Genomic DNA, 25,409 nt, shown 5'->3' on the forward strand with positions numbered 1-25,409 from the left:
CCAGAGCCACAGCAACGCTAGATCCGAGTCGCGTCTGCAACCTACACCACAGCTCACGACAACGCCGGATCGTCAACCCACTGAGCAAGGGCAGGGACCGAACCCGCAACCTCATGGTTCCTAGTCGGATTCGTTAACCACTGTGCCACGACGGGAACTCCGATATTTTTCAATTTCTAATGATTTAATCACAGGACGCAACTATAACCTTTGGATCAGGAAAAATCCACTTTTTGGTTTCACTAAAAAATATGCTAAAATGGAGTTCCCATTGTGTGTGACTCAGTAGGTTAAGAACCTGACTAGTTCCCATGAGGATGCAGGCTGAATCCCTGGCCTCGCTCAGAGGGTTATGGTGGTGCTTGCTCCTCGCTAAGGTGCAGGGGCAGGTGCAGACACAGCTTGGATCTGCCATTACTACGGCTGTGGCAAAGGCCCGGAGCTATAGCTTGGATTCAACCCCTAGCCTGGGAATTTCTACATGCCACAGGTGCAGCTCCTAAAAGAAAATAATAATAAATATGGGAAGCACATCCAGGAATAAAAACGTCTCATTCCTACAGGTTCTTTTTTTATGATTTTTTTTTTTTTTGAATTTTTTCTTCCTCAAGGGCTACACCCGCAGTACATGGAGGTTCCCAGGCTAGGGGCTGAATCGGAGCTGTAGCTGCTGGCCTACACCACAGCCACAGCAAAGACAAACCCGAGCCTCGTCTGTGACCTACACCACAGCTTACAGCCACACTGGATCCTTAGTCCAGTGATCAGGACCAGGGATCAAACCCATGTCCTCGTGGATGCTGGTCAGATTCGTTTCCACTGAGCCACAATGGGAACTCCCTTAATTTTTATTTATTTATTTCTCATTTTTTTTAAAAGGGATCTCAATCCCTAATTTTTTAAATTATACTTGATTTTCAATGTTCTATCTATTCTTGCTGTACAGCAAAGTAACCCAGACATACTTATGTATAAATATATGTACATATATATTCTTTTTCTCTTATCGTCTTCCACCGTGCTCTACCACGAGTGATTGGATACAGTTCCCTGTGCTGCACAGTGGGGCTTCGTGTTTATCCGTTCTAAACAGAATGGTGTGCAGGTCCTTAAGACATTCAGAAGCCTTCAAAAGGCAACCAGGCAGAGCCGAGGCTAAGGATGGGGAGGAGGGTGAGGCAAGGGCAGTGCAGAGGCCAGGCTGGCTTATTTCTACACCTACACTCCATCCTCCTACCATGAACAAGTGCAGTACGAACCACAGCTCTGGAATACTCTGGGATAACTCAAGCTCAGTAAATGTGACACCTGGGACTCAATCCTACCCATGAACCTTTGCAACTCACTACACCAGAACAGGCACTCCCCCAGCAGAACCCAACCACACAGAACCATGCTGAAAGGTAAAGCTTACTTTTTAGATGTTATACGTTTCTTTGCAGTACGCTTCAGAGAGAAGGAAGAAAGGCAGCTGGTAGAACAGAAGAGGTGAGCTGATCCTTTTCGTTGATAAGCTGTCTGCCCCTTCTGTAAAGGGTTTTTACAGTTTGCACAAGTAATTTTAGGTGGTTTAGGGGGTTGCTGCTGGACAGAAGGCTGGAAAATCTGTTTAGGAAGTGAGGCCACTGGAGTTAAAGAATCCACCCCTCGCTGCTTCTGGTTCCGGGGAAAGGACGCTGACTGGGAGATCCAAGAATCTGAAAAACCAAACCCACGAAAGAGAGTCACAGGACAGTTCAAAATTCACATTGTTTCATTTTGGACAACTTTAAGAGAATAGTGAAGGAGTTCTCAATGTTTCAGCAGTTTAAGGATGCGACGTTGTCACTGATGTGGCTTAGGCCGCTTCTGGAGCATGGATTCGAGCCCTAGCCCAGAACTTCCACGTGCCATGGCTATAGCCAAAAAAAGGGAGAGAAGGGTAAGGTAGCCTTAAGGGCAAGTGGTGAAGGCCAGGCACAACCCAGGAATACCACCAACTTCAGATTCTACTGTGCCAACCACGGAGATGGTGGCCCAGGAACCAGCAAATGGTAGCCATCACCTCTAAGTTGGACCCCTAGGCTCAAAATGTGCCTTTGGCATTACAGACTATGCAAAGAAATTAAACTTACTCTCGGTTTTCTCAGCGACGAATCGCAGTGATGCCCAATTTATCAATGTTATGAAGTCTAAACAAGATAATGCACATGTTAAAGAATTATGTTTTTGTTTTAGGCTTTTTTTGTTTGTTTTTGTCTTTTGTAGGGCTGCAATCACAGCATATGGAGGTTCCCAGACTAGGGGTTGAATCGGAGCTACAGCTGCCGGCCTGCGCCACAGCCACAGCAACACCAGATCCGAGCCGCCTCTACGACCTACACCACAGCTCACGGCAACGCGGGATCCTCAACCCACTGAGCGAGGCCAGGGATCGAACCTGCAACCTCATGGCTTCTGGTCGGATTCGTTAACCACTGAGCCGAGATGGGAACTCAAAATTCACATTGTTTCAATTTGGACAACTTTAATAGTGAAGTTTTCTATGTCTCAGCAGTTTAAGGATGTGACGTTGTCACTAATGTGGCTTAGGTCAAATCTGTGGCCCTATTTTTGTTTTTAAATGATTTTTTTTTTCATTTTATCGCCACACCTGCACCATAGGAAAGTTTCTGGACTAGGGCCTGAATCCCAGAACGGCAACTGCAGCTCAGCAACTACACCACAGCAACGCTGGATCTGAGAGACAATGGGGAACTATGCTGCAATTTGTAGCAAGGCCAGATCCTTAACCCACTGAGCGAGGCCAGGGATCAAACCCAAACTTCTCAGAGACTATGTTGGGTTCTTAAGCCACTGAACCTCGACAGAAACTCCAAGCATTATGTTTTGCACGCACGGTACTTCCTAAGCCACTTTTTATTTTTTAGGGAGAGAGTATTAAATTAAGCAAATAGGAAAATAAAAAGAATAAAGTCTGATAGACAATGTCCATTTTCATAACAGCTTCCCTCCTAACATTGTACTATGAAAACTTTAAAGCATATCAATAAATGAAAGAATTTCACACTGAAAACCCTTATGTCCAAGTAGATCTATAGGCTTTTTTTTTCTTTTTGGGCATTTTTTTGCCATACCCAAGGCATATGGAAGTTCCCATACTAGGAGTCCAACTGGAGTTGCAGCTGCTGGCCTACACCACAGCCACACCAACACCAGATCCTTAACCCAGTTAGCAAGGCCAGGGATTGAACCTCCATCCTCATGGATGCTGGTCAGGTCTGTTACTGCTGCGCCACTACGCAGTCTTTTTTTTTTTTTTTGTCTTTTTGCCTTTTCTAGGGACGTTCCCGAGGCATATGGAGGTTCCCAGGACAGGGGTCTAATTGGAGTTGTAGCCACCGGCCTACACCACAGCCACAGCAATGCCAATTCTGAGCCGTGTCTGCAACCTACACCACAGCTCACGGCAACACCAGATCCTTAACCCACTGAGCGAGGCCAGGGATCCAACCTGCAACCTCATGGTTCCTAGTCGGATTCATTTCCTCTGAGCCACAACCAGAACTTCCTAAACAATCATTTTTATGTATTTCAAGTAATAAGTAGACATTAGTACACTACTCTCCAAAATACTTAGAAATGCACATAATTGAGATATAACATTTTAAAGAACTCCCACAGTGACTCCCCAGCGTCCTAAGGATTAGCACAGGTGGTGAACTCCTCAGGAGACCCAGCTCTCCTGCCTTCACACAAAGCCGCCTCCACCAGGAGAAACTCAAAGCTGCAAAAAAAATGATGCAGCACCCTGTACAGGCAACAATGCCACTCAAACCGTAACATGCCTAAGATCACTGGAGAATCTTCTTTAAAGAGGTCGAATCGGAGCCGTAGCTGCCTATCCTCACCATAGCCACAGCAACTCGGGATCTGAGCCACTTCTGCAACCCATGTCACAGCTCATGGCAATGCCAGATCCTTAACCCACCGAGCAAGGTCAAGGATCGAACCTGCATACTCATGGATACTAGCTGGATTTGTTTCTATTGCGCCACAATGGGAACTCCAAATTCTGCCTTTCTAACTAAACTTGGGTGATGGTAAAGCATCGACAAACGAGGCCCAAGAGTGCTGAATTGCTCCGACAGCTCTTTTCAAAAACAGTTCCCGCTGGCGTTCCCACTGTGGCTCAGCAGTAATGAGCCCAACCAGTATCCATGAGGACCTGGGTTTGATCCCCAGCCGCACTCAGTGGGTTAAGGATCCAGTGCTGCCAGGAGCTGTGGTGCAGGTCTGCAGCCACAGCTCTGATTCGACCCCTAGCCTGGGAACCTCCACACGCTGCAGGTGCGGCCCTAAAAAGACAACAACCAACTTCTGTCATTACCAGAAGGCCCATGGACCCTCCACCTAATCACAGCTCAAAGGCCTCTCACAATACTACCAACACTAACGACTCTATTTTCACTTCCAAACTCACCCACTGCTTCTAAATTTATCCTTTTCCAGATGGTCGTCTTATTTTTCTACACAGCTGCACTCTCATCATATGGAAGTTCCAGGCTAAGAACTGAATCAAAGCCACAGCTGCAACCTACACCACAGCTGTGGCAGCAGAGGATCCTTTAACCCACTGCGCCAGAACGGGGAAGGATCCCGCACAGCCACAGCAACCCCAGCCACTGCAGTCGAATTCCTTTTTTTGGTGTTTCAGGCTGAATCCAAGGCATATGGAGGTTCCCAGGCTAGGGGTCAAATCCGAGCTGTAGCCACCAGCCTACGCCACAGCCACAACACCTCGGGATCTGAGCCATGTCTGTGACATACACCTCAGCTCATGGCAACACCAGAGCCTTAACCCACTGAGCAAAGCAGGGATTGAACCTGCATCCGCATGGATGCGAGTCAGAGTCGTTAACTGCTGAGCCACAATGGGAGCTCCTGCAGTTGGATTCTTAACCCACTGGGCCACATCAGGAACTCCTAGATATTTTTACCTTAACAGGCAAAAAACAAAAAAAGAACAAGACACCAAAGGAATTGTTTCATTCCCAGGAATGACATGCTGGCAAATATGAAGTATATTTCAATGAAGTTTTGCTTTTGTTTGTTCGGGCTGTGCCTGTGACATGTGGAAGTTGCCAGTTCAGGGATCAAATTTGAGCCACAGGAGCATCCAAAGTTGCTGTAGTAACAATACTGGATACTTAACCTGCTGTGCCACAAGAGAACTCTTAATGAAGTTGCTTATTACCAAGTAATCAGAAGTTGATTAACTGCTAAATTTTCCCACTTCTGAATCAGTCCTTTAGAAGACAAAAATTACATATACATCTATAAAATAAACATCAGGTGAATTCTGGGATCCAACTTCACTATATATCATACAAAACCTAGGAAAAGATATGAGGTAGGCTTCCAGGACCCTAGAAATTTTCTGCATGTTTATCTTGGTGGTGGTCACACAAGTATATCTTCATTATTAAAGTGTCGGCTAAGGAGTTCCCGTCGTGGCGCAGTGGTTAATGAATCCGACTAGGAACCATGAGGTTGCAGGTTCGGTCCCTGCCCTTGCTCAGTGGGTTAATGATCCGGTGTTGCCATGAGCTGTGGTGTAGGTCAGAGACGCGGCTTGGATCCCGCGTTGCTGTGGCTCTGGCGTAGGCTGGTGACTGCAGCTCCGATTCGACCCCTAGCCTGGGAACCTCCATATGCCATGGGAACAGCCCAAAGAAATAGCAAAAAGACAAAAAAATAAAATTAAATTAAAAAAAAAAAATGTCGGCTGAGCGCTGCACACCTGAGATTTAGAAACTTCATGCATGTGTGTTACTCTAAACACACATGCATGAAGTTTAGTTAAACTAAAAAAGTCTCCACTGAGACCCTGAAATAGCTTCTCCCTGTCACATCAGCATGAAGGACACACTAAAAGTTCTTCAGGGAGTTCACATCGCAGCACAACGGAAACGAATCCAACCAGGAACCTGCCTCGAAGTTTCTAAACCTCAGGTGCAGCGCTCAGCCGACATTTGAATAATGAAGATATACTTGTGTGACCACCACCAAGATAAACATGCAGAAAGTTTCTAGAGTCCCCAAAGCTTTTCTCGTATCTTTTCCCCTCAATCACGCTCCTCCTTTCCCACAAGCCACCTCTATTCTAACTTTAAAAATTAGTTTTGTCTTATTTTGACCTCCACATACAAAATCGTGTACTCTATACTTTCCTCTCCTGACCTCAGTATCTTTTAAGTTTCCTTCACACTGCAGGTAGTTGTTCCCTTGTTGCACCGTGTAGCTACTACTATTTATCCCTCCATTGCTGGACATCTGCATTGCTTCTAATGTTTTTTCCTCTGAAACAGCATCAATGGTATACTGGATAGGGGATCTTACAAGTTCGCAGCTGAAGGTGCCGGAGCCACAGCCCACCATGCAAGGCAGACAAGAGGCAGCGCGCGGCGGCATGCTTGCTACTCAGGGCAAAGGACTAGCACTTGCAGAGGGACACCTTGCAGTTTTTGACTACGATTTCTGTGCTTGCCATTTAATGGTTCCTTGGGAATTTATTCTGCTTGGGATTTATCAAGGATCTTGAATGCGTAGGTTAATGTTTTTTCTCCACTTTGAAATACCTTCAGTTCTATCTCATCTGTCCCATTTCTTTTTTTTTTTTTTTTTTTTTTTTTTTTTTTTTTTTGCCATTTCTTGGGCCGCTCCCACGGCATATGGAGGTTCCCAGGCTAGGGGTCGAATTGGAGCTGTAGCTACTGGCCTATGCCAGAGCCACAGCAACGTGGGATCCTTAACCCACTGAGCAAGGCCAGGGATTGAACCCGCAACCTCATGGTTCCTAGTCGGATTCATTAACCACTGCACCACAATGGGAACTCCTCTTCTGTCTCATTTCTTTCTTCCTCTTTCGGGGACATTAATTACATCTCCTTTCATCAAGTCTCTCCTGTGTTTCTCCATCTTTTGGTTCTGATTCAGTCTGGTTGATACTGATTTATCTTCCATTTCCCTCACTCTCTTCAGCTTTGCCCAATCCAGTTAAAGTGAAGATTGTCTGATAATCCTATTGTCTGGACCTCTTGGGAGCTCACTTCTATTCTTTGTTTTTTTCTCTTGGTTTTGTATATGGCCTCATCTCTTCATATCCCTGACTGATTATTCTCATAGGAGAAAACTGACAATTACGTTAGAATCCCAAATCCAAAGGCCAATGAATCTTTCCAAACCAAGCTTTTTTTGCTTCTCTTTTTTCTTAGATTCCACACAAAAGTTATAGCATGATGTTTGTCTCTGAATATCCAACTTCACTTAGCATAATTTCTAAGTCCACCCATGTACTGCAAATGGCATTATTTCATTTTTAATGGCTGAATAATATTCCATTGTATATATGTTCACCTCTTTATTAAGATTTATAGGGCCACACCTGCTGCAGATGGAAGTTCCCAGGCTAGAAGTTGACTCAAAGCTGCAGCTGCTGGCCTACACCACAGTTGGATCCGAATCACGTGTGTGACCTACACCACAACTTACCACAACACCAGATCCTTAACCCACTGAGCAAGGCCAGGAATCAAACCTGCATCCTCACAGAAACTATACTGGGTTCTTTTTTTTTTTTTTTTTTTCTATTTCTTGGGCCGCTCCCGCAGCATATGGAGGTTCCCAGGCTAGGGGTGGAACCGGAGCCGTAGCCACCAGCCTACGCCAGAGCCACAGCAACGCGGGATCCGAGCCGCGTCTGCAACCTACACCACAGCTCACGGCAACGCTGGATCGTTAACCCACTGAGCAAGGGCAGGGACCGAACCCGCAACCTCATGGTTCCTAGTCGGATTCGTTAACCACTGCGCCACGACGGGAACTCCTATACTGGGTTCTTAACCCGCTGAGCCACAACAGGAACTTCTGTAACTCATCTTTATCCACTTCTCTGTCGATGGAAATTTAGGTTTCTTCCATGTCTTGGCTGTTGCATATGGTGCTGCCATGGACAATGGGCGACGTGTATCTTTCCAAGTCATGGTTTTCTCCAGATAGATGCCCAAGAGTGGGACTGCTGGATGATAGGGTAATTCTTTCAGTTTGGTGAGGAATCTCCACACTGTTCTCCAGTGGCTGCACCAAATTACTCCCAACAACACCGCAGGAGGGGTTCCCTTTCTTGACACCTTTTCCAGCATTTATTGTTTATAGACTTTTTGGAGTTCCCATAGTGGCACAGTGGTTAACGAATCCGACTAGGAACCATGAGGTTGTGGCTTCGATCCCTGGCCTTGCTCAGTGGGTTAAGGATCCGGCGTTGCCGTGAGCTGTGGTGTAGATTGCAGACGCGGCTCGGATCCCGCATTGCTGTGGCTCTGGCGTAGACTGGTGGCTACGGCTCCGATTCAACCCCTAGCCTGGGAACCTCCATATGCCGCAAGAGCGGCCCAATAAATGGCAAAAAAAAAAGACAAAAAAAAAATATTGTTTATAGACTTTTTGATGATGGCCATTCTGGCTGGTATAATGGGGTAGGTACCTCATAGTAGTTTTTGATGTGCATTTCTTTTTTTTTTTGTCTCTTTGCTATTTCTTTGGGGCCGCTCCCACGGCATATGGAGGTTCCCAGGCTAGGGGTCGAATCCGGCCTACGCCAGAGCCACAGCAACGCGGGATCCAAGCCGCGTCTGCAATCTACACCACAGCTCACGGCAACGCCGGATCCTTAACCCACTGAGCAAGGCCAGGGATCGAAGCCACAACCTCATGGTTCCTAGTCGGATTCGTTAACCACTGCGCCACGACGGGAACTTCTTGATGTGCATTTCTTTAGTAATTAGTGATGCTGGGCATCTTTTCATGTGTTTTTAGCCATGTGCGTTTTCCTTGGAGAAATACCGTTTAGATCTTCTGCCCATTTTTTGATGGGGTTGTTTTGAGCTGCAGGAGGTGTTTATATATTCTGAAGATCAATCCCTTGTAAGTCACTTTACTTGCAAATATTTTCTCCCATTCTGAGTTGTCTTTTTCTCTAGGTTTTGGTTTCCTTTGCTGTGCAAAATCTTTTGTTTAATTAGGGCCCTTTTGTTTAGTTTTGTTTTTATTGTCATTACTACAGAAGGTGGATCTGAGAAGGTATTGCTGTGGTTTATGTCAGAGTGTTCATTCAGCCTGTTTTCCTCAAAGAGTTTTACAGTACCCAGTCTTATATTTGGGGCTTTAATCCATTTTGACTTTACTTCTATTTATGGTGTAAAAGAGCTCTAATTACATTCTTTTACATGTAGCTGTCCAGTTTTTCCAGCACCACTTATTGAAGATACTGTGTTTTCTCCATTGTATATTCTTGCTTCCTATGTCATAGATTAGTTGACCATAGTTTCATGGGTTCATTGCTGGGCTATATATCCTGCTTCCATTTCTGTTTTTGTGCCAGTACCATACTCTTTTGATGACTGCAGCTTTGTAGTATAGTCTGAAATCAGGGCACCTGATTCCTCCAGCTCCATTTTTCTTTCAGTATTGCTTTGGCTATTTGGGTCTTTTCTGTTACCAAGCAAATTTTCAAATATTTTGTTCTAGTTCTGTGAAAAATGCCATCTGTAATTTGATAGGGATTGCATTAAATCTGTAGAGTGCCTTGGGTAAACAACTATCTTTTTTGTGAGACCCCGTGAGTCTGTTGCAAGTTCTCCTTAGATTCTCAGCAGTCTTTTCGAGAACCGAACACATACCCATAAAAAGAAAATCAAATCAAACTAAGAGAGGACTCCAGTTTCCCATTGTGGCCCAATGGAAACAAATCCAAATAGTATCCACGAGGATGCAGGTTCGATCCCTGGCCTTGCCAAGGGTGTCAGGGGTCCAGCGTTGCCTTGAGCTGTGGTGTAGGTCACAGACACGGCTCAGCTCTTGAGTTGCTGTGGCTGTGGCAGAGGCAGAGGCCAGTGGCTACAGCTCCGATTCAACCCCTAGCCTGGGAACTTGCATATGACACAGGAGCAGCCCTAAAAAGCAAAAAAAAAAAAAAAAAAAAAAAAAGAGACAGAGAGAGGACTCCACCAAGGATCCTTCTCAGGTAGGAGAAACCTAATTTCTTCCACTGTATTTGTAGCTCTATGATGCTGTTCTTATTTTATATACTTTGTCTTGCCCACCGCCCATTACTCTTTGCAGAGAGACAAGAGCGAGTCGATAGTCTATGGGTAACAGAAGTAGAAACTTTCTAGAATCAGTATCATGCCAAAAATGTTTCAAATGAAACAAAAATACAACTTGGATGCAAGAAAATTTTCTAAGTTTGGGCATTTTCTCTGGTCCTGTTTTGCTGTTTTCATCAAGTCACTGGATGAGTGAACGACTTTCACTGAAGAGTCTACTCTAGTAGTTCCCACTATGGCACAACAGGACCGGGGGCATCTCTGCAGCTCTGAGACACGGTTTCAATTCCCAGCAAGGCAGAGTGGCCTACGGATCCAACGCTGCGGCAGCCAGGTTGCAACTGGGGCTCGAATCTGACCCACAGTCTGGGAACTCCATATGCCACGAGGCAAACGACGAAGAGAAAAAAAAAAAGTATATTTTAAAAGGTAAGAGAAGGATTAAATAACTCAAAGGTTCACTGTAATGGACATAATCCTACTGCCACAAGATGTTTCAGTTTTATTTGTACTTACATAGTAGCACCATGAAGGAAGAATTTTGTACACTGAAAGCTCTAGATTTAAATAAAGCTCAACTAGTTCTCATTGTGGTGCAAGTTGGTTAAGAATCCAACTGCAGGGAGTTCCCGTCATGGCGCAGTGGTTAATGAATCCGACTAGGAACCATGAAGTTACAGGTTCGGTCTCTGCCCTTGCTCAGTGGGTTAACGATCCGGCGTTGCTATGAGCTGTGGTGTAGGTTGCAGACGCGGCTCGGATCCTGCGTTGCTGTGGCTCTGGCATAGGCTGGGGGCTACAGCTCCGATGAGACCCCTAGTCTGGGAACCTCCATATGCTGTGGGATCGGCCCAAGAAATGGCAAAAAGACAAAAAAAAAAAAAAAAAAAAAGAATCCAGCTGCAGCAGCACAGGTGGTGCGGATATGCATGTTCAATCCCTGCCCCAGTGCAGTGGCCCTGGCCCACGCTGCACCTGTGGCTGAGACTCAATCCCTGGCCTGCAGAACTTCACTATGACTCTATCTGGCCATAGAACTTAAGATGTAAATGAATGAATGAATGCAGCTCAACTGCAGAAATCTTGGTTTTTTGCCTTTTTAGGGCCGCACCCATGGCATAGGGAAGTTCCCAGGCCAGGGGTCGAATTGGAGCTGTAGCCTCTGACCTACATCACAGCTCACGACAACGCCGGATCCTTAACCCACTGAGCGAGGCCAGAGATTTTACATACGTCCTCATGGCTATTAGTTGGGTTTGCTACGCCCGAACCACCACAGGAACTCCTTTATTTTTTTTTTTTTTTTTCTTTTCCCTGTGTTGGAATACCTTCACTCTACAGAAGTAGGAAACACAGCAACTAAAGACACTTTGGGAGTTCCCTTGTGGTACAGCAGGTTAAGGATCTGGTGTCACTGCAGCAGCTGCTGTGGTACAGATTTTATCCCTGGCCTAGGAACTTCCACATGCCATGTACACAGCTAAAAAAAATAAAAATAAAGATACTCTGGGGGAGTACTGACACTAAATAATAACAATATTAACAACATTTGCAATAGAAATATAATGTCACCATCTTATTCTATAAGTCTTCTGGTAAAATTGTTTAGTTTTACTAATGCTGACATTAAGCAAAAACTAACTTTAGGGTTAATATGAAACTTCGACAGGGAGTTCCCGTTGTGGTGCAGTGGAAACGAATCCAACTAGGAACCATGAGGTTGCAGGTTCGATCCCTGGTCTTGCTCAGTGGGTTAAGGATCCGGCATTGCCATGAGCTGTGGTATAGGTCTCAGACACAGCTCAGATCCCATATTGCTGTGGCTGTGGAGTAGGCCAGTGGCTACAGCTCTGATTCAGCTCCTAGCCTGGGAACCGCCATATGATGCGGGAGCAGCCCTATAAAAAGAAAAAAAAAAAAAAAACCAGACACTTAGACAGCTTTCACTGTTACACATCAACTCGAGTGAAAACAGGAGTTCCCACTGTGGCTCAGGAAACGAATCTGACTAGCATCCATGAGGCTAGGATGCAGGTCTCAGACTTGGCTTAGATCCTGCATTGCCGTGGCTATGGTGTAGGCCAGCAGTTACAGCTCCAAATCGAGCCCTAACCTGGGAACCTCCACATGCCATGGATACGGCCCTAAAAAGACCAAAAAAAAAAAGAGTGAAAAGAGCAACAACAGGAAGACAGTCCTTCTGACACGCTGACTTCACTTTTCAGAACGCTCTGGGCACATCATCTGCTGACCCTGTGGGCACTCCACTTCTTAGAATTCTAGACCAACTGTTACTTAAAAGGATACATAGTTCCGCAACTTTTGTCCAGCAAAATAGGACATTAGAGAGCCCTGGAACACTAAATTCGTCCATATTTTGTAGATAATAGAAATTCATTGCCACAGCATAAACAAAATAGTTCAAATGTTCATATATATGAATGTACATCAAGTGAGTCCTTTAATGCTTCCTGTCTTTCAGTTACATTTAAAAATCACTGGTCTTTACAAGGAGATCCTGCTGAATAGCATTGAGAACTATGTCTAGATACTCATGTTGCAACAGAAGAAAGGGTGGGGGAAAAACTGTAATTGTAATGTATACATGTAAGGATAACCTGACCCCCTTGCTGTACAGTGGGAAAATAAAAAAAAATAAAATAAAACAAATGTAAAAAAAAAAATTAAAAAATAAAAATAAAAAAAATAAAAATCACTGGTCTTTCCTGTCATGAGAAAAAAATCATAGCAATATAAAATAAAGTTTTGAATTAATGAAAATAAAGGGATAACAACAGTAAAAATACATACAACAGTAATCAAAACTATTTTCAAACAACTTTTTTGTTGTTGTTGGCCCCACCCATGGCAGGTGGAAATTCCTGGGCCAGGGATTGAACCCACGCCACTGCAGTGACAACACCAGATCTTTAACCCAATGGGCCAGAGGAATTCCTGAAACAATTTTGCTTGATTCAATTATGCACACAATTTTTTTTCTTTTTATGGCCACACCTGTGGCATGCAGAAGATTCCGACCTGGTGTCAAACTGGAGCTGCAGCTACTGGTCTACACCAAAGTCAAAACAATGCTGGATCCAAGCCGCATCTATCTGCAAGCTACACCACCACTTGAAGCAACGCTGGATCTTCAACCCACTGAGCAAGGTCAGGGACCAAATCCACATCCTCACAGACACCATGTCTGATTCTTAACCTGATGAGCCGCAATGGGAGCTCCCAATTATGCCCATAATTTTAGTGGAGTAACAGTACAGCAACTAACTACAGTACGCTTTTTTACAATCCGTCTACGCGTTATGCTTTTAAATTGACAAGTATCCACTTCACAATTAAATATACAGCTTCAGTTTGGTCCAGACCATGAAAAATGATGAAGGCTAGAAAAGAAACACATGGCAAAGCTTCTAGTTTTACTTACGAACACGTACATAAGACTGAATTCACGCTTGCACAAGTACACATACAAAATTTAAGAAATAATTACAAAAGAAACAATAAAGAAGTGAAAGAAACAAACAGATCCAAAGAACGATTTTCAATGGACATGATTTCAAGCCTTCAACATCATCTTCAATTTTTTTTTCATTTTCTTTTATGGCCACGCTCATGGCGCATGGAAGTTCCTGGGACGGGGTGGAATCATAGCAGCAGCTGTGATCCATGCCCTAGCCACGGCAACACCAGATCCAAGCCACACCTGCGACATATGCCACAGCCTGCAAGTCTAGATCCTTAGATCCATTTCCACTGTGCCACAACGGGAACTCCCTGACATTTTCTTTTTTGGTCTTTTTTTGTCTTTTCTAGGGCCACACGCGGCATGTGGAGGTTCCCAGGCTAGGGGTCCAATCGGAGCTGTAGCCCCCAGCCTACGCCAGAGCCACAGCAACTCGGGATCCGAGCCGCGTCTGCAACCTACACCACAGCTCACGGCAACACCGGATCCTTAACCCACTGAGCAAGGCCGGGGATTGAACCCGCAACCTCATGGTTCCTACCTGGATTCGTTAACCACTGCTCCACGACGGGAACTCCCTCCCTGACATATTCTTAAAAATCAAATGAGCCTGGCTGAAAAACAGGACACAGGGCACAGCAACTTTCTGGCACTACCTCCACCCCCAGAACCTTCTGAGTCCTCAAAGAAAAAACTAGGTTCGATCTATAAACATCAGATGAGTAACCCCAGCCTTTTGCACGTTGCTGGTCTGAAGGTAAAGGAAAGTGGTCACAATTCAGCCAAAATATTTGGCCAACCTTTCTGCACAACACTTATAATGAGATCCTACTGTTCAGCACAGGGAACTGTGTCCGATCTCGTGGAACAGAACATGACCGAGGATGACAGGAGAAAAAAATGGATATATGTGTATTACTGGGTTACTTTGTTGTAGAGCAGAAATTGGCACATTATAAATCAACTATACTTTAATAAAAAAATAGCTGAGAAAAAGAAAAAAATGGTAAAATTCAAATGACCCTAACACTTCAAGATAAATAACAGCTTTTGTTGCTAATGAGAAAAACTCAGCTTTCAAGCGAAAATTAGATTATTTGAAAATCTGCATCCAGCACTGTTAGCTTGACAGCTTGCCAATGTGTAGAAGATCTACATACTTCAGAAAATCAATACTTTCCAAAAAAACAAAAGCATAATGGTATCTAATCATGCAAAAGTAAAATTCTTTCAAAGATTAGTGAATTTTAATGTAGTACAGTATGAAAAGGTTGTTATATACTTTCAGATTCCACACAGTAAGAACTTTTAAGAAACAACCACTTGTCAAGTTTCAGTGCTATGTCAAAAAGAAAAGGAAAAGAAATAATTAACAATAATTATCTAAAAAGCTACTAAAATGTTCCATTCTACAATCATGTGGGCATGTGAAGCCAGATTTTTTTAATACTTCAAACAAAACAAGGTATTGAAACAGAATCAAAGAAGAAACAGATGTGAAGAGCTGGATATAACCTGTGGTTTTCTATTAAGCCCAACTTCAAGGGAAAATGTAAAATAACGTCACTTTTAGCCACTAAACTTCTTGAAATTATTTACCTTCCATTAAAAACACTATCTGTGGAGTTACTGTTGTGGCTCAGTGGTAGAGAACCCAACTAGAATCCACAAGAACGAGGGTTTGATCCCTGGCCCTATTCATTGGGTTAAGGATCCGGCATTGCCATGAGCTGTGGTGTAGGTCACAGACACAGCTTGGATCCCACATTGCTGTGGCTGTGATGCGGGCCAGCAGCTGCAGCTCCATCCAATTCAACCCCTAGCCTGAGAACTTCCATATGCTCCTGGTATGGCCCTAAAAAAAAATACCAAAAAAGGGGGTATTTGTCACCTAACACCTAAATATTGTAAAGTGAAAAAATACTTTTGATTTTTTTTAACTTTAAAATTAATAATTTTAATTTCTAGCATGATAATAGATATTAAAAAAATCTCTGGGGTCTTTGATCATTTCCAAAACTGAAACTGAGACCAAAGAGGTTTTTTTGGAAAAACCATCCAACAGAAATAATAAACAACATAAACAAGGACATTTGGTGTGTGAATAGTAAAAAATAACCCATAATTCCTAAAAAATAGAGAAATGAATATCGCAGAGAAAGAAATACTTTTTTTTTTTTTTTTTTTTTTTTTTTTGTCTTTTGTTGTTGTTGTTGTTGTTGCTATTTCTTGGGCCGCTCCCGCGGCATATGGAGGTTCATATGGAGGCTAGGGGTTGAATCGGAGCTGTAGCCACCGGCCTACACCAGAGCCACAGCAACGCGGGATCCGAGCCGCGTCTCTGACCTACACCACAGCTTACGGCAACGCCGGATCGTTAACCCACTGTGCAAGGGCAGGGACCGAACCCGCAACCTCATGGTTCCTAGTCGGATTCGTTAACCACTGCGCCACGACGGGAGCTCCGAAAGAAATACTTTATAGGAGTTTCCACTGTGGCTCAGTGAGTTAAGAACCTGACTAGTATCCATGAGGATGAGGGTTTGATCCCTGGCTTTGTTCAGTGGGTTAAGGATCTGGCCTTGTGGTAAGCTGTGCCTCGGATCCCATGTGGCTGTGGCTGTGGCTGTGGTGTAGATCAGGAGCTACAGTTCCAATTTGACACCTAGCCCAGGAACTTTCATATGCCACAGGTGCCACACACACACACACACACACACACACACACACTATATAGCCACTGGAACTTCTATTTTTAAGATGACGTAACAGGAGTTCCCTCTGTGGCTCAACGGCATTGGTGGCATCTCTAGAGCACAGAGAGGCAGATAAGATCACCAGCTCCACACAGTGGGTTAAAGGATCTGGCATTGCTACTGCATAGGTTGTAACTGCAGTTTGGGTATCATCATTGGCCCTGGAACTCTATAATACAAGGTGGTCAAAAAAGGGAAAAAAATGACATAATATACTAAAATTTTGATTACATCAAGAGAACCAAAACTATATATAACATGTTCTAAATCATATTTTTAAAACCAAAGAAGTCAAAGACCAAAAGCAAACAAACCAAAATTTTAACAGCAAAAAAAAAAAAAAAAAAATTAATAGCAGTCAACCCCTTCTTAGGGAGGTGACATACTATTTTCTTATTTCTAACTATGATTTCTTTCAAATGTCCTGTAATATTCTCATAACCACAGAAAAAGATTAATTAAAAAAAACACTAGCATTCTATTAAGTGATTCACTTCTTAGCTCTAGTTATTTTCCAGTCTTTTTCTAAAATTCTAAGTTGGTCAATAACTAAAATGGTCGAAAAACAAATAAAGAAATACCAAAACAAGTACCACCGTAAGTAATGAAAGAAGACACAAAAAAGATATGCTAAATTTTAAATTACCTTCATTATATTTTATTACAACTAGACTGGCCACATGAACATTCTTAAAATATTTACGTGCAGGAGTTTCCATCGTGGCTCAGCGGCTCAGCGGAAACGAATACGACTAACATCCATGAGGACGCAGGTTCAATCCGTGGCCTTGCTCAGTAGGTTAAGGATCCAGGTGTTGCCGTGAGCTGTGGTGTAGGTCGCAGATATGGCTCAAATCTGGTGTTGCTGTGGCTGTGGTGGAGGCCAGCCACTGAAGCTCCAATTCGACCCCTCGCCTGGGAACTTCCATAGGCTGCAGGTTCAGCCATAAAAAGAAAAAAAAAAACCTGACACAAATCACACTGGGTATGATTTATGTAGACAGAGAATACTGAAGTTTCCTTCAGTAAAACAGTCTACTATCTGGATATGAAACACAAGAGAAATTAAGTATTTCACATACAGAAAGTAAGTAAAATAGATACAGGTACTAAAAATAACAACCAAAAGTTTATGTAGGGTGAAAAGAAAATATTTAATATCACTCACTGCTTACCAGGATTATGATGAGCTGCAAATTCTCCATTCTGAAATTCATCTCCTGCCCCATTCATTCTACCAGGATTAAAAGGTCCTACTGCAGTCTTGGTCTGTGAAGTTAAAGACGGGGTGTATGTTTGTATATTAACACCAAAATTACTTGACTGCAGTCCTTTAGCGACCTCTCCCAAGTTGGTATTCTATAGTGATGTTACATGTGTAACCAGTAAGTTCATATCTCGCCCAGCATTCAGAGGTTAATATCTGTTTCTAAGGCTGTCATATTAGCAATTTCAATTTCAGAGTCGATTCTGCAGTGATAACACCATTACCCATTCCTGCATTTACCTTACTTCTTGAAAGACTGGAAGTGGAGAAATCCAAATCTTTGGTTCTGTTTTTAGTTTCAGGAAGTACCCATTCAATAAAACTGGACGAAATTTTCTTTTCCTTTCCATTTGTTTCTATGTCCTCTTCATCATCAATAACGATTGTCTCACTTATCTTTCCCTTCTGAGAAGCCAAATCTCTTGAGGAAGGAAGCATTAGGGAATAATTTCCTTGTAGCGTTTCCTTTTCTGTTGCAGCAAAGTTTCCTTGGTCAGTTACTACTGGAGCAGAAGCTGAAGGAGGTTGTATAGATTCAACAAACACAACATCATCATCATCTTCCATCGATGAGTTTCTAGATCTCTTAACTAAAGGACTAGTTGGGTCGTCAAATGAATTTCCTATGTCCGTGAGACTAGTTGCCATGGCTCTACTCCCTAATAAAACAGGAGTCTGTTCAGCCAAGTCTGATCCTCCCACTGAACATCTGGCCGTGCTAATGAACCTGTAACACATACAGTGTTAAAAAAAAAAAAAAAGTTCCAGCATGTTATGATTATTACATTTTAGTACAATAAAATAGCCCAAATACAAATTCGATTTATGTAATTTTATCTAAGTGCCTCCTTGAAAGAGAAAAGAGTACAGGGAGGTCCCTTGTGGCTCAATGGGTTAAATACCCAGCGTTGTCACTGCTATGGTTCTGGTAACACTTGTGGCATGGTTCAATCCCTCGCCCAGGAATTTACACACGCCATGGGTACAGTCAAAAAAAAGGTACAAAATAATTCCATCAAAGGTACGCAATAATTCCACCAATAACCCAGCGTCCAGATATAATTACTATACTAAATATACTTTTATGTACTAAAATGACTATACAAGAAAAATAAATAAAAATTTAAAAATTAAAGATTATATTTTAGGTTTATTTTAGGGCCACACTCTCAACATATGGAAGTTCCAAGGCTAGGGGTCAAATCTGAGCTACAGCTGACGGCTTACGCCACAGCCATAGCAACAAAGGATCCGAGCCAGGTCTGCAATCCACCCCATGACTCATGGCAACACCAGATCCTTAACCCACTCAGCAGGGCCAGGAATCAAACCTGCATCCTCATGGTTACATCCGGTTAGGTTCATTACTGCTGAGTCACATCAGGAACTCCTAAAATTTTTTTTTTTTTTTTTTTTTTTTTGTCTTTTGTCTTTTTGTTGTTGTTGTTGTTGCTATTTCTTGGGCCGCTCCCGCGGCATATGGAGGTTCCCAGGCTAGGGGTCAAATCGGAGCTGTAGCCACCAGCCTACGCCAGAGCCACAGCAACGCGGGATCCGAGCCGCGTCTCTGACCTACACCACAGCTCACGGCAACGCCGGATCGTTAACCCACTGTGCAAGGGCAGGGACCGAACCCGCAACCTCATGGTTCCTAGTCGGATTCGTTAACCACTGCGCCACGACGGGAACTCCTAAAAATTTTTTAAATTAAAACAGAAATTCAAATTTTCTTTCCCTAATGTCTTTAGTCTTCTCCCCCCCCACTTCTCTGCTTCCAAAAGCACCATGGTGGCACATCAAGCTAAGAATCCAGCATCGTCACTATAGCAGCTTGGATCACTGCTGTGGTGCAGGTTCAATCCCTGGATGTCAAAAAACTTCCACATGCTGTCAGTGTGGCCAAAATACATAAAACTATAGGATTAAATCTTTCTGAATCTTGTTTTTGTTTTTTTTTTTTGGTCCTTGTCCAGGAATTGCCAGGCATTGGGCTAGGGGTTTTTTATATAAAGTTCTAGGGACATATGTATAATCTGTGACATATGTATAATTTGATTCATTTTACAGATCAGAAAACCTATCTGGGTAAGCCCAAACAGGTCGTAAACTCAGAGCTCTACCTCTAAGCCCCAAATTCTTAGACACTTTAATTCAACAAACACATGTGTGTATCTACCATGCACCAGAGAAATGAGAATGAAGAGTTCCCATCATGGCTCAGTGGTTAACGAACCCGACTAGCATCCATGAGGACACGGGTTTGATCCCTGGCCTTGTTCAGTGGATTAAGGATCCAGTGCTGCTGTGAGCTGTGGTGGAGGTCACAGACGCAGCTCGGATCCTGTGTTGCTGTGGCTGTGGTATAGGTCAACAGCTAAGCTCCATCTGGACCCCTAGCCTGTGAACCTCCATATGCCACGGGTGTGGCCATAAATACACACACACACACACACACACACACACACACACACACACACACACGAAAGGAAATGAGAATGGGATCCAGCAGAGAGACCCATCTGGAAGAATCTGAGAAGTGAACCATCAAGAAGGCAAGGCTCTTACGGCAGATCAGAGAACGATGTATGCACAGGGGGTTGTGAAATTCAGCATCAGCAAGAAATCACCTTTATGTCAAAACCAAGAGGGAAAAGTACGCACAGGACTGTCCCTCAGTGTCTGCAGGGGACTGGCCCCAGGACATCCGTGGATGCTCAAGCCCCCGAGTCGGCCCTCCCATCCAAGGTTCCACCCACGGACTCAACCAACACCGATCAAGTGCTACCAGAGCATTAACTGAAAACGTATCTGCGCATAAGTGGCTCCATACAATTCAAACCTGTGTTGTTCAAGGGTCCACTATAACTGGAAAGTACATAAGTACACAGAAATAACAGATGGAAAGCTGAGTAAACGTTACACATGCTGGCTTCAATTTTTTTTTTAGAAACCCGACACACAAAAGGTGGTGGGAACTATATGGATGTTGAATAATTAAAAAAAAGCACTCATACAGCAGTCATATTCAATTGTAAACACCACCTCAGGAGTTACGTTGTAGCTCAGCAGTAACAAACCTAACTATCATCCATGAGGATAAGGTTCCACCCCTGGCCTTGCTCAGTGGGTTAAGGATCCAGCAGTGCCATGAGCAGTGGTGTAGGTCACAGACGTGGCTCAGATCCTGCGTCACTGTGGCTGGGGCATAGGCCGGCAGCTGATGTGACCCCTAGCCTGGGAACTTCCATGTGCCTGGGTGCTACCCTAAAGACAAAAAAAAGAAAAAAACTTTTAAACACCTCATACCGAAAAATGCTAAATAACATTCTATTCTAAAATCTTCCTAAACTGGGAGTTCCCGACATGGCTCAGCGGTTAACAAACCTGGCTAGCATCCACAAAGACAAGGGTTTGATCCCTGGACTCACTCAGTAGATTAAGGATCCAGCATGGCCGAGAGCTGTGGTATAGGTCACAGATACAGGTGGGATTCCACATCGCTGTGGCTGTGGTGTAGACCAGCAGGTGCAGCTCCAACTCAACACCTAGCCTGGGAACTTCCATATTCCGCACCTGTGGCCCTAAAGAGAAAAAAAATCTAAGAAAGCAGTTTAAAAGGGTTATAAAAGAAATACAACAATTAGGATCACAGCTAACACTCAATCCTCAACCAGAAAGATTATTATGTGGTTGCTTTTCAAAGGAAAGAGGCAATAATAGCAGCATAAACTGAGTTATGAAATATTAAGAACTATTATACTCAAATTTTCTCAGTCCTTTCTGTATATGAATAAGCCAAAAATGGAAAAGACCAGTTTTGGGAAAAGAGCTATATCTGACTCCACAGTACCCCCTGGTGGCTGCTTAGATTTTACCTTAAACTTCTCGAGGAAAGTAACACAAAGGGCATCCTTTATACTCAGCTCCTTGTAGTTTTCTATTTCTAAAAAAAATTATGTATTCATGTATTTTCAAATTCCAGATTGTGAAAAAAGTTAAACAACTATTAAAAGCCATTGTGGGAATTCCCGACGTGGCTAGCAATAACAAACCCAAATAGTATCCATGAGGATACAAGTTTGATCCCTGGCCTTGCTCAGTGAGTTAAGGATCTGGCGTTGCCATGAGCTGTGGTGTAGGTCACACGCATGGCTCAGATCCTGCATTATTGCTGTGGCTGTGGAGTAGGCAGGCAGCTACAGTTCTGACTGGACTCCTAGCCTGGGAACTTTCACTGCCACGGGTATGCCCCTAAAACTTAAAAAACATAAAACTTAAAAAAACATAAAAAACCAAAAACAAAACAAAACAAAAAAAAAAACAGCCATCATGGAGTTCCCACAACAGGATCAGTGGCATCTTGGGAGCACTGGAACACAGGTTCAATCCCTAGCCTACTACAGTGGGTTAAGGATCCAGTGTTGCTGCATCTGGCCCAGGAACTCCAAAAACTGTGTGGTGTGGCCGAAAAACAAAAGCAAGCCCTTGTGCATTTGATTTAATCATCAAACACTTTAATTCCATATGGATAAGCCTACAGAAAAATTCAAGCATTTCTAAAATATTATCCAAAACAGAAAAAGTTATGGATTAGTCAAAGACATTGAGCAAATCACTGAGTTTTACTTTCCTAAACTATAAAATGTAAATGAGGACAAAGGACTCCAAGGTGGGGTTTTTTTGTCTTTTGAGGGCCGCACCCTCGGCACATGGAGGTTCCCAGGCTAGGGGTCGAATTGGAGCTGTAGCCGCCAGCCTACACCACAGCCACAGCAACGCCAGATCCAAGCCACGTCTGCAACCTACACCACAGCTCACGGCAACGCCGGATCGTTTAACCCACTGAGCAAGGGCAGGGACTGAACCCGCAACCTCATGGTTCCTAGTCGGATTCGTTAACCACTGCGCCACGACGGGAACTCCCTGAACAAGATTCTTAAAATGCAAATTATCTCTAGGTGGTGGGTAAGAACCCTGAGAAGTTAAGAAGTTATTTAATTAGTAGTAAAGATAAGAGTTAACAGTAAAACAAAGATACAAAGAAGGTTGTTTTGCCTGTTGTATTCACTTTGAGTAACATCTCAGGGCAGTTTTTATTTCCCAAAGGTTGCTCCATTTACCTCTTTCATTTTTGTTTTTTTTAAGGTCTTTTCTTTTCTTTTTTTTTTTTTTTTTTAAGCTACACCCTCAGCACACGGAGTTTTCCAGGCTAGGGAATGAATCGGAGTTGTGCCCGCTGGCCTACACCACAGCCACAGCAACAGCAGATCTAAGCCACGTCTGTGGCCTTCACCACAGCTCATGACCAAGCCAGATCCTTAACCCACTGAGCGAAGCCAGGGATCAAACCCGCATCCTCATGGGCACTAGTCAGATTCATTTCCCCTGAGCCACAATGGGAACTCTTACTCCAATTACCTTCTGAAAAAATTGTGATAAAATGCATTTAACACAGAATACCATTTTAACGACTAATCAATTTAGACATTTAATCAAGTATGCAGTTCAGTGTTATAGTTTTAAAAATATGCTTTTTCCGCATTCCTGCTCTGGCACAGCAGGTTAAGGATCCCATGTTGACGCAGCTGTGGTTTAGGTCACAACAGCAACTCAAATTCGATCCCTGATGTGAGAATTTCCATGTGCTGTGGGTACGGCCAATAAATAAATAAAATAATTTCTTTTAATAGCTAAAATAAAATAAATTTTTGAAATAGCTAAAATAAAAATGGTGAGTTATTTTTTGGTTCGTTTTTCTTTTTATGTCCCCACTGTTGGCATACGGAAGTTCCTGGGCCAGGGGTCAAACTGAAGCCACCGAAAGGCCCTACATCACAGCCAGAATCACGATATCCAAGCCACATCTGCAACTTATGCCACAGCTTAAGGAAACAGAAGATCCTTAACTCCGAAGGAGGCCAAAAATCAAACCTACATCCACAGAGACAGAGTCAGGTTCTTAACCCGCTGAGCCACAGAAGGAACTCCTAAAATGGTGAGATGTTACCATGACAAGAATGGCACATGATGAGTAAGGTAAACTAAACTGCTCATGAACCTTCAAACATTAAAATCACCACGAGGAGTTCCCAGCAGCTACAGCTTAGGCCAGCAGCTACAGCTCCGATTCGACCACTAGCCTGGGAACCTCCACATGCCTCAGGTGCGGCCCTAAAAAGCAAAAAAAAAAAGAAGGAAAAATGAAATCAATCAATCAATAACCTACTAGAGACTGAGATGGCAGATCAGGGAGTTCCCATCATGGCACAGCAGAAACAAATCCAACTAGTATCCATGAGGTACAACTTCAATCCCTGGCCAAGCTCAGCAGGTTAAGGATCTGGCATTGCCGTGAGCTGTGATACAGGTTGCAGACACGGCTCAGATCTGGCGTGGCCGTGGCTGTGGCATGGGCTGTCAGGTGCAGCTCCAATTCAACCCCTAGCCTGGAAACTTCCATATGCTGACGGTGCGCCCCTAGAAAGACAAAAAAAAGAAAAAGAAAAAAAAGACGATAGATCACCCATCACTAACTTCGATCACTTCCAAAATCTCCATAAACAACAGTAAAGTTCTTACTCCAAGCAAAGCAACAAATTTGATAAACTGAAGAGGTGAGGGATGAGTAGTTAACTAACTCTCCATACCTGAGATAGCCAAACTCTAAGACAGTGATGGAAAAAGCTGAGAAACATCCAGACTCAAAAGACTCAGAAGCCTATAGGTGCAGCTACCGGTCTATGCCACAGCCACAGCAATGCCAGATCCAAGCCGCATCTGCGACCTACACCACAGCTGCCGTTATCACTGGAATAGGGAGTAGGCGATGAAAATAAGGAGGATGTGAAAACCAAAATTCCCCTCTCTCCCTCTGAGTTGCTGATGACACGTCTTTTCCCACCCTGGCCAAATTCTCAGTTTTCTTCTTCAGAGAGGGGAGACCCTAAGATCTTTGTCTAGGGGTGACCAGACATTGCTGAATGCTTCAGTACCACGCATGTGAAATGCCCCATCCTACTTGATCTCCAGAGCACTGGCATCCAGAGGTCTACCTTCCAGATAGCAGACTCACCCCTGGAAGACTTCTTCCTCAAAAGACTTGTCTAGGAGTTCCCACTGTGGCTCAGTGGTAACTCACTAGTATCCATGAGGACACAGGTTCAATTCCTGGCCCTGTTCAGTGGGCTAAGGATCTGATGCTGCCGTGAGCTGTGGTGTAGGGTCGCAGATGAGGCTCGGATCTGGCGTTGCTATGGCTGTGACGTAGGCCAGGAGCTATAGCTCCAATTTGACCCCTAGCCTGGGAACTTCCATATGCTGTGGGAGTGGCCCTAAACAAAAAAACAAAAAAACAAACAAAAAAATCAGAAAGAAATACTTCTTTCTGTGGTATTAGGGGCCCAGAAAAGGGAAGGAACTAAAAAGACGATGACTTCACAAGTTCTCCATCAACTGGCCAAAAAAGAATCATCCTACAGTGAACTAGAAGCTGAAAGCTTCACTCACTCGTCCAATCTATTCCCTATTTCCCAACACTTTCCTTTGTTCTTTTAATTTTTTTTTCTTTTTGGGGCCGCACCCGTGGCATATAAAAGTTACCAGGCTAGGAGTCAAATCAGAGCTGCAGCTGTGGGCCCACACCGCAGCCACAGCCACGCCAGATCCGAACTGCATCTGTGAGCTACACCACAGGTTACAGCAACAAGGGATCCCCAAACAATGGAGCAAGGCCAGGGATGGAAGCTGCATCCTCATGGATA

The 25,409-nt window shown here is 43.7% G+C and overlaps 1 protein-coding gene across 3 annotated transcripts in view; it reads right to left on the reverse strand.

The window, feature by feature from the left end:
- Nucleotides 1-25,409, reverse strand: part of ZMYM5 (zinc finger MYM-type containing 5) — a 53,887-nt gene that overhangs the window by 9,475 nt on the left and 19,003 nt on the right. For all 3 annotated transcript variants that reach the window (XM_021065423.1, XM_021065425.1, XM_021065424.1), the window contains 3 exons: nucleotides 17,890-18,376; nucleotides 17,558-17,651; nucleotides 1,415-1,697 (listed from right to left, as the gene is read on the reverse strand). In XM_021065423.1, the coding sequence (XP_020921082.1) occupies nucleotides 1,415-1,697; nucleotides 17,558-17,651; nucleotides 17,890-18,376 (864 nt within the window). The remainder of the gene's footprint in view (nucleotides 1-1,414; nucleotides 1,698-17,557; nucleotides 17,652-17,889; nucleotides 18,377-25,409) is intronic.

The sequence above is a fragment of the Sus scrofa genome, chromosome 11 (assembly GCF_000003025.6).
Source record: "Sus scrofa isolate TJ Tabasco breed Duroc chromosome 11, Sscrofa11.1, whole genome shotgun sequence".
Lineage (NCBI taxonomy): Eukaryota > Metazoa > Chordata > Mammalia > Artiodactyla > Suidae > Sus > Sus scrofa.